This window comes from Thermobia domestica, chromosome 3 (genome assembly GCF_964235325.1).
Source record: "Thermobia domestica chromosome 3, izTheDome1.hap1.1, whole genome shotgun sequence".
Taxonomy (NCBI): Eukaryota; Metazoa; Arthropoda; class Insecta; order Zygentoma; family Lepismatidae; genus Thermobia; species Thermobia domestica.
The window spans coordinates 252087296-252105196 of NC_137456.1; the positions used below are offsets into that span (position 1 = coordinate 252087296).

At 35.9% G+C, this 17901-nt stretch overlaps 1 protein-coding gene across 1 annotated transcript in view; it reads left to right on the forward strand.

The window, feature by feature from the left end:
- Positions 1 to 17901, forward strand: part of LOC145681018 (splicing factor YJU2) — a 54304-nt gene that overhangs the window by 31162 nt on the left and 5241 nt on the right. Inside the window, exons 5-6 of the mRNA XM_081752305.1 lie at positions 4639 to 4820; positions 8190 to 8301. Coding sequence (XP_081608431.1) covers positions 4639 to 4820; positions 8190 to 8301 — 294 coding nt within the window. The remainder of the gene's footprint in view (positions 1 to 4638; positions 4821 to 8189; positions 8302 to 17901) is intronic.

The following is a 17901-nucleotide window of genomic DNA, read 5'->3' on the forward strand; positions in this document are numbered from 1 at the left end:
CGCTTTTTTCTTTCTTTAATTAATTTATTTTTTAGGTGTTTAGAAATGGTTTTGTTTCTCCTGAACTTACTGTAACATCCTCTCACGAACACCTTTTTTGAGCACAAACAATACTTCTCCGAAGCATCGAGTGAAGACCGTGTTAGACAACATCGACGCAACTTGCATTTGGTGTTGTGAAAAGGAGGACACGCCTTAAATCAGAAGGTTGCAGCCGGATTGTAGAATTGTGGTACAGTTCTAGTTTAGTTGATCAATGCCCAAATTTACTCCAGTTTTCACTTTTAGTTTATTTTTTTAAAAAAATCCAAACCTAACCTGTTCTTCTTATTATTGTGTTGTATAATCAAAAGACTAATTATTCCATTTAGTTGGAATATTAAAATTTTTACCATGTATGTAAATCCGAACTTTTTTCTGAGTATGTACTCAGACAGAAAAATAAGTTTATTTTAACAAAGTGAATGGAAAATCCAAGGATGCAAATACTTTACAAAAATAACAGTGACGTAGCTAAACTCTTAGATTTTTTTAAGACAAACATGTTTTTCACAAAAAAAGTAGAATTATATAAATACTTTGAAAAATATACATTTAACATTCACACACATTCAGGGATTCAGTTATTTAGTTAATCTGATACTCCTTAATTGTCGTTTGCGTGGACACATACATGGACGTTTTTCTCGTAATAAGTTTTTGTAGGACTTAAAATATTCAGAGATATGAGAGAACTGTAGAAACCGCTATTTACATTGTAAGTTTTCTTTTTACCTTTACTTTTTTAATATGTCTTTTTAAAATTTGTATTTCAATTGGTGGTTTCTCAAGGCTTACCTTAATATGTATTTAAATTACTTTGAAATTTTGAAATGACTAGTAATTATGCAAACCAATTTAAAGTACTCTTTTGTCTTGTTAAGCATATTTCCTTTCATATCTGAAGTCTGCATCTTGTTACATTAAATTACTTATAAATAAATAATGAGCAATGAATATAATTTTTCTTTCCATATAATTTGATAAAGTATTATACAAATAAGAGAACTTCTTCGAAAAGAAGAGCTGGCTGTGTGTTGTATAATCAAAAGACTAATTATTCCATTTAGTTGGAATATTAAAATTTTTACCATGTATGTAAATCCGAACTTTTTCCTGAGTATGTACTCAGACAGAAAAATAAGTTTATTTTAACAAAGTGAATGGAAAATCCAAGGATGCAAATACTTTACAAAAATAACAGTGACGTAGCTAAACTCTTAGATTTTCTCAAGACAAACATGTTTTTCACAAAAAAAGTAGAATCATATAAATACTCTGAAAAATATACATTTAACATTCACACACATTCAGGGATTCAGTTATTCAGTTAATCTGATACTCCTCAATCGTCGTCTGCGTGGACACATACATGGACGTTTCTCTCGTAATAAGTTTTCGTAGGACTTAAAATATTCAGAGATATGAGAGAACTGTAGAAACCGCTATTCACATTGTAAGTTTTCTTTTTACCTTTACTTTATTAATATGTCTTTTTAAAATTTGTATCTCAATTGGTGGTCTCTCAAGGCTTACCTTAATATGTATTTAAATTACTTTGAAATTTTGAAATGACTAGTAATCATGCAAACCAATTTAAAGTACTCTTTTGTCTTGTTAAGCATATTTCCTTTCATATCTGAAGTCTGCATCTTGTCACATTAAATTACTCATAAATAAATAATGAGCAATGAATATAATTTTTCTTTCCATGTATCTAATAAGGTAAATAAAAATACCAACACTATACTACCTTAAGATATGCATTCATTTACAGGTATTACTAAATATAATTTACAAATAAGCTTTCTCTCTCTTTCTCTTATAAAAGCATATCACATTATTACTCGAGTCAAGTCCACTTTTGTTGCGTTAGCGCATGTTAATTGTATATCTTCTCATAGAATCAAGAAATTCGATGAACACTATTGGTTTGTAAACTGTCCGTAAAATAATTTTTATGTATTCCCTTAAGTGTTTTTTCTTAATTTCTGCCTGGTTTTACTGTCTATTTTAAACTGAATTTTTCTTAATTTCTGTCCGGTTTTACTGTCTATTTTAAACTGAATTATATCGACGTCTTTTTTAGTTTATTATTTACAAGCTGAAAGTTCGGCAACTTTTTTTCTACTTATTTTTTGGGGATTATTGCCCCACTAACAATATTTGGGATTTATTTTCCTAATCTCTATTAACAATTTCTTAAGTAGCTTTAGTAGTGTAACAACTTTTCATTTTGTCATTTTTCATTTTTTTTTTTTTTTTTAAGACAATGAAAAACTTCCTTAGAAGAACTCTTTTCAAGTGTTTGCTTTCATTTTCATTGTTTGCAGTAATTGAAAATGTACTACATATATACGTACGTAGCAAGCCATTTTTTCTATCTATTTAAATAGGTCTAAAAACAGATAGAAATGTTAAGAAACACTAATTATGAAAGTTATTTTACGTACAATTTTTTTTCAAATGTCTTGTTCCTGCGAAGAACATATATTTTATGTTGATGCCAATGAAATTTCTACTTTGATGGGAATTTAACATAGAAAGAAACTAGGATCACATGTCTATCGTCACAAACTCGTTACACGTCCAGCAGATAGACTGTGGTACCCAGGTGTCAGAGGGCAATGCAGTGTTGGACAGGCTCGTATGAAAGCGCATCGTGGAGAAAATAAAATTGCGAGTGATAATTCTGCAAAGCAAGTCGCAAAAATACATTACAGTGCATTTAGGCTAGAAATGGCACTTGAACACAACATTCACGATTGGTTTGTCAAATTTGAATTGCAAAAGGAGTCCTGTGGGCACCGACCTGCATCATGTTCGGGTGAGGTAAGGAACAGCGTGGAAGCGGTTCTAAGGAAAGTGTTCATGCCATTGCAGATGAGTTAGGCATTCACCATACTACTTTCATTCGACTGTTCCGTGCAGTCTGTGAGGTGAAAAAGTTGTTTTCACAGGTGCTACATGAGTTAGTACCGGTCGACAAGAATCGTTGTCTGGAGGTGTGCAGTTTTCTGAGTGGAATAACCGGAAATTTTCCTGCATCAGAAAAATGGAGGAGAGAGCGCAAATGTCGCTTAAACTACTTCGCAGAGTCTTCATGAACTGCACTATAAAACCCTTCCTCATCCACCGTGACGTGTGTCCCACTGACTACTGTCTCTTCCGGCATCTCGAGCACTTCATGGAAAGGAAGACCTTCCCTAATAGTGGGCGTGCAACATGCGGTTGAGGACTTCTTTGCCGCATCACAGACTCCAGACTTTTACACATCGTCGGACATTACATTTGCGCCAACTTAATAGATGCCACAAAAAAGAAACATATCAATCAGAATTAAAGAAAATACAAAAGATACGGAAGAGGATCGTCCAACTTCTGGACTCTCGGAGCATTTAAAATACAATAATTAACATGACATTAGTGAACCAATAATATTACTGTATTTAATTTCAGTACGTAATAATACAAAGATTTAGTTAGTGATTCTTTTTATTTAAATAAAAAGTCTAAAATTAAGTTTGGACGGTAATCAACTGGATTAGAGCTGGGCCACAGTTCTGGATGTGTTTTCGGAATGCAGGAGGGGTTCTGTCAACTCTGAAGTCGTGTAAAATGATAGATATAGGAAGCTGGAAGACAAAGTCTTTGCGATATTGTACTTCTGTAAAGTGCTTTGTGCATAGGGTGGATTCATACATTATTTCCTTTCAATTTTAATCTTAAGTTCCTTTTTCTCCTTTAGTCCTTCAAAAACCTGATGAAGAACTCCGTACAGGTGTGAAATGTAGTAGTAGTTTCCCAAAAAAAAAAAAAAAAAAAAAATGGTAAGGGCAAGAATAATTGTTAATGTAACCTATTTAAAGAACTTGAAGTTTTACTGTCTGATGTTATGACAGTGCTGACACTAGAGAGCGATTTTTTTTTTTTTTTTTTTTTTTTTTTTAATGAATACGTAGCAAGATATGGAAGACGAAGATAAGTACATTGGCAAAGGAACTCCCTTATGGCTATATGGTTAGCATTCTTGCTTTTGACGAGGAAAACCCGAGTTCGATTTCTGGTGGAAGTTCGTGTACGGATCCCACATTAAGTTGCAGAGGTGCATGTCTCATGTAGACTCGGTGATAAACTAATCCAACCAACCAAGAGATTTTTTCTGGACTATTTGTTTTTCTTCCGTCTCTGCATAAAATTGTATGTTTTCATTCTTTGCCTGTGAAGGTCGTAAGTATATGCGTGTTTAATATCTTATTATTTTAGGTGCGGGGCTAAAATACCAATTGAGTTTCATATAATTTGAGCAGTCAAGTTATTTTTTTCTTAAAGAAGAAGTTAAACACTTCTCTTAAATCGTAGTAGTAATACAAGTAGGGGAAATTTGAATTCCAATACTAATAAGGGAAGTTCAATTAGAAACAAAAGAATATTATGATAGAACAAGTAAATAGGACCTTCCTATATATAGTCGTAAGAAGTCAGTCAGATGGGCTAGATGTGCTTTTGTTTAATGAAGTCTTATGAGAGTACTATTAATATTAGTTCAGTTCAGTAATATTAGAAATCTGCCATGTTATTTTTTCTTCGTTTTTCTAGTTGCTAGAAAACAGAACGAAAGCTTCAAAGCAAGAGTTGGAATTACTGGAATCCCTTGAAGAACTTCGTGACCTAAATCGTCGACAGCGATCGGTGGACTATGACACTATGCTGGCTCAGTATGACGATGAGAGGAAAGTTCAGGCAGGAAATCAAGAGGAAGAAGATGAAAAGTTCATTAGGTAATTAATCCATTAATACAATATTAAGAAGGAAGTGTTCATGTTGTTTCTACCCAACTCTTGTCAGTTGCGTAGACAACCATAAACGGATCACATTGTCAGTTGCAGAATCACTGGACGGAACTATCGAAAAGGAATTTCATTATGCACATTTTCAGTGTGCCACTAATATTTTTATTTTCTTTAGCTATCGTAGTTTGAGTTGTTCAGTTTCTCTTAAATTCACTGGTGGAGATACATTTATGAACACCCAGTGGACATTCACTAATCTGGCCAATATTTGGTACATAAGAAGATCCCAATATGACGCCCCTGAGACATACCAAACATGTTATGTACGATGTTCAAAAAGCAGTTTTTACCCATAGCTTATATCTAACCTAAGCGGTCCTACAAGCATCAATACAGGCAGATAGCTAGTCGTACAGATGCACACTGCTGTCTGATATATTGTATCTCGTGCTTGCAGTACATTGTGCCGTAGCTGAGCGAGGAACGTTCCTGGAGCCCGGCTGGTAGTCACTCGCCTTCACACCATTTGCCGCATGTGTTTGATAGGGGTTAGGTCTGGCGATATAGCAGACTAAAGTAGAAGGCGAAACCGATTAGAGCACTCTTGAGTTTCCCTGCTGGGTGTCTACCGGTCAGGGAAAGTCGGGGAATTTTATTGTGTAAGGAAAAAATCTTTACCGAGAACTTTTATGTTGGGAATGTTGTTAATGATTTTGTAGTAGGTAATTTAAATTATAGATAAATGAGTTAATAAATGTGTACATTTGCAGTGTAATGTATAACCATGTAAACAATTATGGAAACTTACAGTACACTTGATATATACGTTATTTTATGTGTTATAAAAAAAAAAGAATCAGGGAAAAGAACAGGGAATATAATTATGTAAATTTGGTAGTCACGCATACGAGAAACGTATTATTTTGCTGAAAGATGAAGTCCCGCTAGTGTTCAGATAATATCAGAGGATAGAATTGATGACGTCACGCACTAGCTATACTCTCTGACTAAACGCCTGAATAAAGACCAGAGGAGAGCGGGACGTTTATCTTATTGACCTCGTACCAGAATGTCAGATGTAGGTCCTGCATGGCAATTTCAAACACGCTAAATTTTCCCAGCGGACGTCTGTGTGTTCAAGACAAAATTATTTTTATCGCTAAATATCATCGCCTTTCCTTCGTCTCGCCACTACAATCCCTCCCGATACCACCAGTAAGTTCTCGGCGATGAATAAGTGTCTGGAGTAATCGTATAATAGGAACATCGGAATGTAAAAGTACCTCTGTTAGTCTATTGTTTAGTATTAGTGTTGTCACATATGGGGCCACCGTGGCTCTGACTGCACTGCTAGTCTTTTAATATCAGTTAGGGTGGTCCGAATGATCTGTCCAGGTGCTACATAAAGCATTGGAAGCACGCCTACTGAGGAAATCCTAGGCCTCTCATCGTGTACACCATCGGTTAGAACACTGATACTCTGAGACTCACGTAAGTGATAATTCTGGAGAAATACCATGCTACCTCTTGAATCACCACTGTACAGCCACATTCCGAATTAATACATTGCACAATAGGCGTTCAATGTTGTTTTCCTGTGATTATTGACACACTGTAATTACACACAACACATTTATGGAAAATTCTCCTCATCGTGTACACCATCGGTTAGAACACTGATACTCTGAGACTCACGTAAGTGATAATTCTGGAGAAATACCATGCTACCTCTTGAATCACCACTGTACAGCCACATTCCGAATTAATACATTGCACAATAGGCGTTCAATGTTGTTTTCCTGTGATTATTGACACACTGTAATTACACACAACACATTTATGGAAAATTCTCCTCTATGGAGAATTTCTATTGAATTGAGCGATGTACGTGAGCTGTTCTTAAGTTCATTTCCACCAGTGTGAGAAGAGCAATATTTTTCATTGTATCATATAATAAGCGAATTATCAGTAGTGCATAAAGTTTTTTTTTATTAACATAGAATAAAATAAACAATTAAAATAATATTTTTTAGTGCAAATAGTCAAAGCATCCAAAAATAAAAATAACCTGAGGTCAAGGTTGGGTAAACTAAAAAATAAACTTTTTCATAACAAGCTATAGAGTAACACCTAGTTGACCTCAATATGTGCATCTGTGATTTTACAATTGTTTGTAAGAAAAGTTAAAAACAAAATATCTGGCGATGTTTTAGTGGACAAATACACGGATTTTCCAAAACTGAACGGAAAAACAAAAATAACTTTTATATTTGTATACATAACAATAATATTTATTAAAAAACTATTTTTTGACTGGTTTAAAATTTAAAAATATAGTGCCAATTAGTTGTGACAAACAAAAACATTTACAAGTATAAAAAAACAGATTTTATAAACCAAGCATACATTCTTTTGGGATCATTTCAACGATTATTTATATGGCTTCCACTATTTTGGATTTACTTCGTTCCATTCAGAGCTTCAACATGAAGTCTGAGTAGCTGTCGTCAGGACATTAAGTATAAACTCAAAAAGAAAGTATAACTAATATATAATATAGTATAACAAGTTAAAATTATTTATTAGCAGTTTACATGCTTTTGTAGTTACTATATGCTTCTTTTTTTTCGTGTTTTATTTGTGTATTTAACTTATGTGTAATTGTTTCTTTTATTCTAAATATTAATTAATTACATTGTGCATTTTTATTATTTTTATTCAATCCTTTTTATTTTACTATTTGTCACATTTAAATGAAATGTCATAAATCATTTGGGTAATGGTTTCCATGTGACAGGCAATACACTATAACTATAAGCCCACTATACTACCCGTTCCATTATTGTAATATACTATTACACTTTACCCATTACACCGTTAAAAATTATTTTATATTAATTATTTTTTTACATATATGTTATGGCTTTCCCGGCGAACATAGCTACTTATTTTTTCATTATAATTGCTTGGTTGATAACAACAAATATACAGAAATACTTTCTTGCGACGAAGTACTGTAATAGAATTAACGAAATAAGTAGTTTAATGCTTATCAGTGTTGTCCTGTAGCTAAGAAGGAATTGATGATAAAGTAAATAAGTAATACCGAACGAAGTGGTAGAACGAGCAACTGGAAACAAATGGAAAAATTCCAAGTAAAGCCATGGACTTGGATGTTGTTTACCACAAATTCACATAGCGTGGGGTCGAGATAGGAATCCTGCATATCAATGGTAAGCCTTTTATTGCTCTTAAGGTCTATGAGAAATTGTATTTAAAGTTGATAAGTGATCGGGATAGACATTTTTCTTATACTAGCATGTATTATTATTTTTTTTTATATGAAATTGTTTACAGATCTGTTTTTGGACGAAAGGGCGAAGGAAAGCGAGTGTTGGAGGAAGAAATTATTGAGGAAGTCCAGCCCGTGATGAAGATTACAAGGACAGATGATGTTCCTAATGAAACAGTTAGTACAGTCGTTATTACTGGTTTCGTTTCACTTTTTCTTTTTATTCACAACTAGATTCCAATAACAAGAAGTATTTTTGTAACTTCGTTAATGTCATGTTTATATATATATATATACATAGATAGATAGATAGATATAAGGTGTTAGGGTGCCTCAAAAATCCCCGGACATAGGGTACATCTGTTATTATCAGAGTTACAACAAAATGTAAGAGGAAAAAAAACATCTCCAAATATGATGCTTTCAATCTAAAGTGACGAGCGTTTGAATTGCAAACTCTTCATGTGCCCAATGTTAAATGAAATTACAACGTTGCCATTTACCTGGACCCGCAACATACGTGAATGAAGTTAGTCTTTTACGCTAAAATGTCGATGGCCAGCCCCTATTTCAAACAGTAACTTCATTCATTTATGTCGTGGGTCCAGGTAAATGACAACGTTGCATTTTCATTCAACATTAGGCGCATAAAGAGTGTACAGCCCAAACGGCTCGTCCGATTTAAAGAATTCCTTCAGTTTAGATTGAAACCATCATGTTTGAAGACGGTTTCCTCTCTTACATTTGGTTCTAACTCTGATAATAACAGAGTTGCCCTATGTTAGGGGACTTTTGAGACACTCTGTATATATGAATTACTTAAAATATATACAGGGTGTCCATAAAGTCCTTTGCCACCCCTAAAGCTCGGATACGGTGAAATATATGTCGAAACGAGAAAACACGTATTTCATTTCAAAAGTACCACGTATTGAGGGGAAAAAAGTTGCCCCAGGGTCCCTCGGAGTCCCAGACGGGGCCCAACTCAAAATTTTCAAATAGCAAAGGGGTCAAGTAATATATCGTTTGAAAGGTAGACGATAGAACAAGTTTCGATACTCTATAGTAAACCTGTACAAAATGGCGGCAGTTTAAAATGTTAATACGGTTTGCATTGAAAAGTCTGGCTACCACTATAAATCTGAAATAGCTCGACAGATATCAAAACTGAGAAACACGTATTTCATCATTTCGGAAGTACCGCGTATTGAGGGAAACAAAGTTGCCCCTGGCTACCTTATAGGGTCCCAGAGGGGTTCAACGCAAAAGTTGTAAATGGTCGTTTGAAAGCAGTTGTTAAGCAAGATGGAACAAGTCTTGTAGGTGTACTAACCCTGTGTGAAATGGTGGGGGACTGAAAATGTTAACATAGCCTTGTAAAGCAAATTTTAGTAATACTAATAATAGTACTACTACTTATAATAGGAATATTAGTAATGTGTCAGAAGTAGTAGTAGGCACACTTCTATTTGAAATAGTATTGTCTTAATTAGTAATGCAAACATGACACTGTTAATTAAATCTTTCAATAGATGTGACTGTTTACATTTCTCTCAGTTCACCCAATCCCTGTTCTTTCGGACACGGTTTGCATAGCCGTTCCGAACTAGTACCATCTTTATTCTTTTACCAATAAGTTTCAAACAATATGGTACTTGACCCTTTTCCTATTCGCAAATGTTAAGCTGGGCCTCACTTGGGAATCTGCAAGGATTCTGGGACAAATATTTGCACATCGAAAAGCTGTACTTGACAAATAAGGAACCACTCCTTTTAACATTTTGACATATTATGTTTTACCTTTCGGATCATTAGAAGTGACATGGACTTTTCGATGAAGGCCGTGTTAACATTTTAATCCACGCGCCATTTCACGCAGGATTGGTATTGAAACATAAGACCTGTTCCGTCTTTCTTTTTTTAACAGTGACTTTCAAACGATATACTACTTGACACCCCTTGCCATTTGAAAATTTTGAGTTGGACCCCGTCTGGGATCGTCCGAGGGACCCTGGGGCAACTTTGTTTCCCTCAATACGTGGTACTTTTCAAATGATGAAATACGTGTTTTTCAGTTTTGATATCTGTTGAGCCATTTCAGATTTCTAGGGGTGGCCAAAGACTTTCAATGCAAACTGTGTTAACATTTAATCTGCCGCCATTTTGTACAGGTTTACTATAGAGCATTGGAACTTATTCCATCGTCTTTCTTTTGAAAATACCTTTTAAACGATATACTATTTGACTTCCTTTGCCATTTGAAAATTTTGAGTTGGATCCCGTCTGGGACCGTCCGAGGGACCCTGGGGCAACTTTGTTTCTCTCAATACGTGGTAACGTGTTTTCTCATTTCGACATATATTTCACCGTTTCCGAGTTTTAGCGGTGGAAAGGACTTTATAGACACCCTGTATATAAATATAATGAAAGCATTATCACAGAACACTAAAAAAAGATAATTGTATGTATATATGTATGTTAATTGTTTACCAGAAGATAGTGATAACATGTTCCAACACTAAAAAAGCACATCATAAGCTAAAACTACGCATTTTTGCATCTTTCTAAGGAATTATATATTAAAATTGTTATTTACCTGAAATGCGTAATTTTATTTGTACTCAGCTATGTATTTTGTCGTCCTCTTTTTCCGCGGATATGTCGGGCTGATTTCTCACAATTTTACTGAACTACTTCTATTTACATCTTTCTGATTTCTTTATCTTCACAAAAGTATATCTCTAATTTTGAAAGACGAAATTGGAAATGGTAAATCTTAAATGTGAGACAAGAAGTATTAATACACTAAAATATCAGCCAATAGAAGTAGTTGAGTAAAATACTGGGAAACCAGTCTGACAATGTCCGCAGAATATAGGAAGACGAAATGTGTTATTAAATATAATTACCCATTTAAGTAAATAACAATTTCGTATTAATATTATTACTCAATTATATTATAAGTTACTTGGCTAAATGTTTCATCAGATAGGGAGCATAAGATTTAGGAAGGGGAAAAAAAAAAAGAGAAAACAGAGAAGTTATATAGAAGCGTTCGTATGGGCTCAGTATTGGTATAAAGTCAAATGATAGTGTTGCGAGGTTGAAAATAGAGAGCGTGTAGTGGAGGATTATATAACTAATGGAACGCTTGCTGATTTGCGACAGTATTCCAGTTTGGCTTCCCCAGGATGTGTCATAGCTACTTTTCTGTCCTGTGATTTCTCTCTTCGTATTTTTCTCCTCCTCTAACGATGAAGCGTTTAACAATAGAATCATAGTGTACTTTTTATCGGAATGGAATTGTGTGATAAAGTTTTCACTGTTTTCTGGTAATTTGTTTGCCATGCCCGCGTTGAGATTCCTTTATTCCAGTGGGCCATTTATCTTAATTCGCCCTTGTAACCTATAAACGAATGAGTACAAAATGCTGAAACTGAGTGCAAATACAAAGAGGTGGACATTGTTTGACATACCCTGTGATACCATCAGGGTAATAATGTACCCTTTCCACAAAGAACTGTGCTGTTTAAAGAGAAGGTTTAAACAAGGTAAAACTTCAGTTACCGCACCACGCACTTCTAGCCCTATTACACAATATTAATTTTGTCCCCATTCAGAGCAGAAACACCAAATCTGTTTCATTTTTCAAATTCTCACCTGAGCGCCAGGAACACAAGACTTTTTCTTCTGCTCCAGCTTAACGAATAACGGCCCTATTTTCACATAAACTTAATCTTTCTATCGAATTATAGAATATAGAATTCACCGTAGCTTTTCCTTCTTGTTTAGTAGATAGCACGTGTACCATCGATGCAAGTGGTTGCCGGTTCTGTCCCTGTGGAATAGCATTAAAACACATTACCGTGGTTCGGATTCCACGTTAAACTGTAGGCCCACGTCTTATATAGGGTTATGGCAGTATATATCGAACACTTAAGGACATTCCTATGAATATTTAATCATTATTTTCTATCAATGAGGAACAGGGCACTGTTTTAGCGATAAAACTGTAAAGGTGTTATTTATTGGTTGAAACCAACCCTTTATGACAATTATAATTAACAATTTTGAAATTTGAAAAACATTTAAATAGCAAAGTTGTATTACTTCATGTATCGAACGGGTTGTGTTATATATCGATCAATGAGGTTTTAATTATCGAACAGGCTGTTTTATATATTGAAGAGCGGGGTTTAAATATAGAAACAGAATATTTTATTTTTAAAACAAGTCCACTTTAAGGGCAATACGGATATAGTTTCATTGTAAACACATTGCAATAATTCTAAAATATAAACTAAGATAGCAGACGCAAAAAGAAATACATATTAAAATATTCTAAGCTACAAAATGTTTGTTTCATATCGTCACTATTCAGCACAGAGAGAAGCATCTTACGTTAATCCTTTTAGTTGCCTTTCTTCTTCTTCTTCTTCGGTTCTTTTCGGTATTCCTTGGAAGATATTGCATACACTTTCTTCAGCTTAAATTGTTGGAGTTTCTCCGTGGCTTCAGGAAGTTTGAGAAACTCTTTGAAAAATCGTCACTACTACTTGAGGAAGGCGAATATAATAATTTTGAAGCAATCTAATCTTGATGCAATATTTTGACTTGTGAATTTTTACTCCAGTTTTCGAAATGATGGAACCTAGAAGATCCTTCTTGGGTGAAAGTGCGTACAAATTTAAGCGTTCATTATGGCATGTGAATTCACCATTACCACTTTCTTACTCTTCATTTTCTTCTTCTGAGCTTCAATCATTTGTTATTTAGTTTTTATCATCCAATTTAGTTTCAAGTGTCACACTGAACCGGGTTTTAACACTTTTCCAATGAGCATCCAAATCTGAATAACCATCACTCTGTTCCTTTTCGTCGCATCTTAGTTTGTCACGGAACATATTAAGAACACGAGGAGGCATGAATTCTTCCAGATCATCAAGCACGAACTTCGGTTTTTGATGTGGAGTAAGGAACTTTTGTTGAGAAGATGAAGGGGTACTCTAGTCATTCTCTTGCTGTGGTTTTCCCACTAGGATCTTCCGAATATCGTCAACACACTTGGTATAATCCACAGCAGCAGGACTCAATGGATAAAGACCACACTTACGAAATTCGCTTTTCACAATTTTTTGTTAACGGCATCATTACAAATTTTCTTCAATTGGGGTGCAAAATTTACCTTCGTTACCGAGAGTTTTGATTTTCTCGTCCTAAAGAGCAGTCTTCAATGCTCGTTTCAAGGGTGAAAATACGCCTATATCTGCTGGTTACAGAAGATGATGCGTTGAGGTTCCTTCTTGGGTCTTCCATTATTGCACTTAATCCCTCAGATTCAAGATAGCTCTAAAGTTCAGCAAACCATCCGCGCATTCTCTCTTCCAAAACCGCAGCCCTGCCCTTCCTAGTAGTTTCAACCTTCTCCTGAGACAGACAAGGATGTCTTCCCATAAAACACCTAAATCAAAATTTCCCTGGTCTTCCATGCTTGAACGATGTGCTTCCTCCTAAAGACTGTACAATTTCCTGAACAGTGTCCAGTAAATTACTTTCCTTAAACGGAAATCCTGTCTTTGCCATGTTCATTACCCATTCAGAAATTCCCTATTCTTCTTATGGGCTCAGGAACGACTTCCGGCCAAGAGCAATCTGTCTTCTGACGCCCAAATAATTTATCGTTTAAAGTTGTGATAAGAACCTGGAAGGTTCTCGATGCCTGCTTTTGAGACATCATATTGGACCTCACCTGCTGAACAGCTTGTCAAGGCAGATAACGAATAATGGAATGGTTTCATTTTCTGACAGGTTTGATTCTGATTTTGGAGACACCTTCCTTGTTGGGTTTCTTAATTTTGCCCATCCTGAGCAGTAGTTAAGGATACTCAACAAAAATGTAAACAATTATTTATGATTAACTTCAACTGAGTTACTAGTCTATACATTAAGGAGAAAAGCCCGGGTCAGAAGTGTGAAATAATGCGATCAACACGACTTAAGACCTCGATTAGATAGGCTCTTTTTGACGAAACACTACTAAAAATTGTAAATCTAAATATTTTTATAACGGTTTGAACCCAAGAACTATCAGATACAAGGTGGATGGCTTACAATTCAATGCAAAACTCGGTATTCATGCAAAAGAATTCAACAACTTAGTTAAATTAATATATAAATCACCAATAGCCCTTCCAATTACAATAATCTTCGATACAAGAGAACACTTTTCCTTAAAGGAACCTCTTTTATCGAACGGCATTACGAAATGGGTCTCGAATATCGAACATTATTTTCTTTACCCTTCAAATAAGATGATAGCTGAAAAGAAACATTATAACAAATAAATATACATATATTGATATTAACACATCGTATTATTAAAAGTATACCTTATAATGACACCATCACACATGGGAAAAAGGATTATTACTGCGGTGCTGCACCTTACAAAAAATATAGCGATTTCTCCAATCTCCCACCAAAACCACAGAATCATCAGCAGCGGACTATTTTCTTACTTTTTATCCTGCAGCATTACTGATTTTCATTCCATATAGCTTACTTCTTTAAAAGTATTTTTATTTATTTATTTATTTATTGCTTTCAGTTTTCGTTGCCTTTCTCAGTTTCAGCCCTCTTTCAATAGTTTCACATTATAGGTACTTCATCCACTAGTTGTACACAGAATTTCATCAAGGCCGTGTTCTAGCACTTAAGCTTGTACCGTTTAAGGACATGCATGGTTTGTGGTTTGTACAATATATTTTAATGTGGTAAGTGTTCATTTTCCGTCATATTTTGTTGAAGGGTGTGTTAAAACTCGGAAGATCCCATTGGGTACGCCACTGACGTCCATAAATTTCTCCAAAAACTTCCTGCGAGTAGTGCCGCCTCTAGTGCTTATTCTCTCTGGATACTCACTTAAGTGTCCACCTGGGTATACACTTTCGTCTTACATTCTGATATTACTTCAAAAGTTCCCAACTATGACTCCTCACTGAACATTTTTTTTCTTTTTTTCCTTCGTAAAAACTAAGGATGACATGACAGTCTGCACAGTTTGATAGCGCTGTCTACCTTTTTAGACTTTCAAACTATGCTATATATAAATGTCGGAAATCTTACAAGAACGACTTTGTCCGTTCGTCTGTCTGTCGACTGGTAACAAAGCAAAAACGGTAAGAGCTATCGAGATGCGGTTTTTTGCAACCGATTCAGCGTCTCAAGAATTGCTTCCATATCCTCCGGTAACTAAGTGGTTCAGAAAGTGGTGATTCAGTAGTTCAGAACAATTTCCGAATTCAACATTTATCGTTATAGAAAGAAAACGGAAATAGCGATAAGCGGTTTTTTGCAGACGATTTAGTCTCAAGACAACTCAACATGACTGTCCACAACACTCTACCAAAACCGAAAGTGGTTCAAATTTACTAATACTTCAGCGTCTCAAGGCAACATATCATGACTATCAACAACACACTGTGTTAAATTTACCATTCTGGTTTCAGTACTGATTTCCGTAAAGCAAAAGCAGTAAATGTTACCAAGATTCTATTTTTTGTAATCGATTCATCGTCCCAAGAATAGGTTCCATCGGCTCCACTTTGTATTCAAACCGGAAGTGATTCAAATTAGCCATTTCCGGTTTCAACGTTTATCGCCATAGAATGAAAACGTTAACAGATAGCAAAAAGCGGTTTTCTGCGAATGAATCAGCGTCTGAAGACAGCATATCATGACTATCCACAACATTCTGCCGAAAACAGAAGTGGTTCAAATTTACTACTACTTCCGGTTTCAGTACTGATTTTCGTAGAGTAAAAGCGCTAAATCCTATCAAGATGAGTTTTTTGCAATCGCATGATTGTTCCAAGAATATATTTCATCTGCTCCGTTAACCCTGTATTCAAACCGAAAGTTGTTGAAATAAACTGTTTTTCGTTTTAACTCTTATTCCCATAGAAGAAAAGCAGTAAGGGATAGCGAGTAATGAGTTTTGATATGGAATCAGCGTTCAAGGAACAGGTTGCATCTTTGATATTGTTACTCTATTCCAACCGTGGGGCCGCGCTGGCCCAGTGGTAGAGCGTTCATCTTTGGTGCTTGGGGTCCCGGTTCGATTCCAGCCTTCACCAAGTAAACTTTGTGGTGAACAAACACCGTGTGCGTGGGTTTCCTCGGGGCTTCCGCTTCCTTCCACTTCCTTCATTCCACCATTTCATTTATTTCACATGATCACAGTCTCCTTTAGCCTAGTCGGCATAACCGTGGGACGTAACGCTCAAAGATTTCATTCATTTCTATTCCAACCGTTACTTACAGGTGAACTACTTCGAGTTTGAGTATTGAATTCGCATATTTGGAAGTCTTACTTTCATACTGTGAAACAATACGTGCCTTTTAATATTGCTTTTATTCATATCTGTCATGTTAGTACCATTCTTTTTTTTATTTTATGCCTTATAATTTCAAGATTTAATTATCAAAGATAACGATTGTCTTCAAACAAGCTCAGAGGCGCAGTGGCTCAGTGATAGAGCGCTCATCTATGGTGCATGGGGTTTCTGGTTCGATCCCAGCTCGCGCCAAGTGGCCTTTGTGGTGGATAAACACAGTGTGCGCAAATTTTCTCTGGGATCTCCCGTTTACTTTCACTTAGCCCTCTCATACACCAATCCATTATGAGACAAATACTCAAATTAGGAAAATTCATACACATTTTCGTAATATGGGCCCACGGCCAATCAGTAATCGCGTTATTCTTACAATCCTCAAACTAGAGACCTGCACGGGCCGGGCCTGGCTCGAAGCCCGTCCAGGCCCGCGGGCCGACACTGATTTCTCTTCAGGTCGGGCCGGGCTGGGGCCGATTAATTGCAATTCTTTAATAATTACTGGCATTCGTTTAACGATAATTGCAATAAAGGTAAACGAAGAAGTGTGCCCGTGAAAAATGTTACAAAATGAAACTTCGAAAATTTATCGGGCTCGGGCCGAAACATTCGGCCCGTGCAGGTCTCTACCTCAAACACAGTGTGGTCAGAAAGTTTCTTTTAACTAAATGCGTTTAACAATGTAAAATGTTAAGATATTTAAGATTTGTATTTCCCATCCTGATCATTGATATGGCAGCAGTTCTGCTCTCCTGAATTACAACGTGATTGCCGCGTAATTGGTACGTAACTGCCCGTGGAGGGAGAAAAAGAATATCTGTGCATTGACCAGCTCATTGTGCCACTTTTCCGTGTTTGAAGAAGTGCTTAGTGGCAAGTGTGTGGGTTCGTGAACGGTTCGATAATGAGCCAACCGTCAGACTTTGATCACGTGAGAGAAGAAAGCTTTTCACCTACGAAGTGTTTTGGGTGCCCCTCGTTCTGGTCGTTAGTGCGTCAGTGATGCGTTCACCCTGCAAGTCGAGCAAAAAGCGTTCTCCAGGACTTAGAATTGCAAGGAGCACAATGCAGCTATACATGAAAATAGACTTAGGCCTTCAATGACTAACCGATGATGACAGTGCTTCCGCTGGCAGGAAGCATGCAGGATCTTGTTGGTCTTCCCCTACCATTCCTGCTTGGGAGTTTTTTTCTCTGATGAAGCGCCATTTATCGGAGTTCGCGGGATAGAAACGTCTTCATATGGGCAAAGGAAAACATACTTTTATCAAGAAATTGAGAACAATTCTCCGTAAGTCAGGCTTTGGGCAGAAGTGACTGAACAACACTAAGGGTTCCCTGATCCATACTACTCATCTGGAGATGTTGAATGACTAGCTTCTTC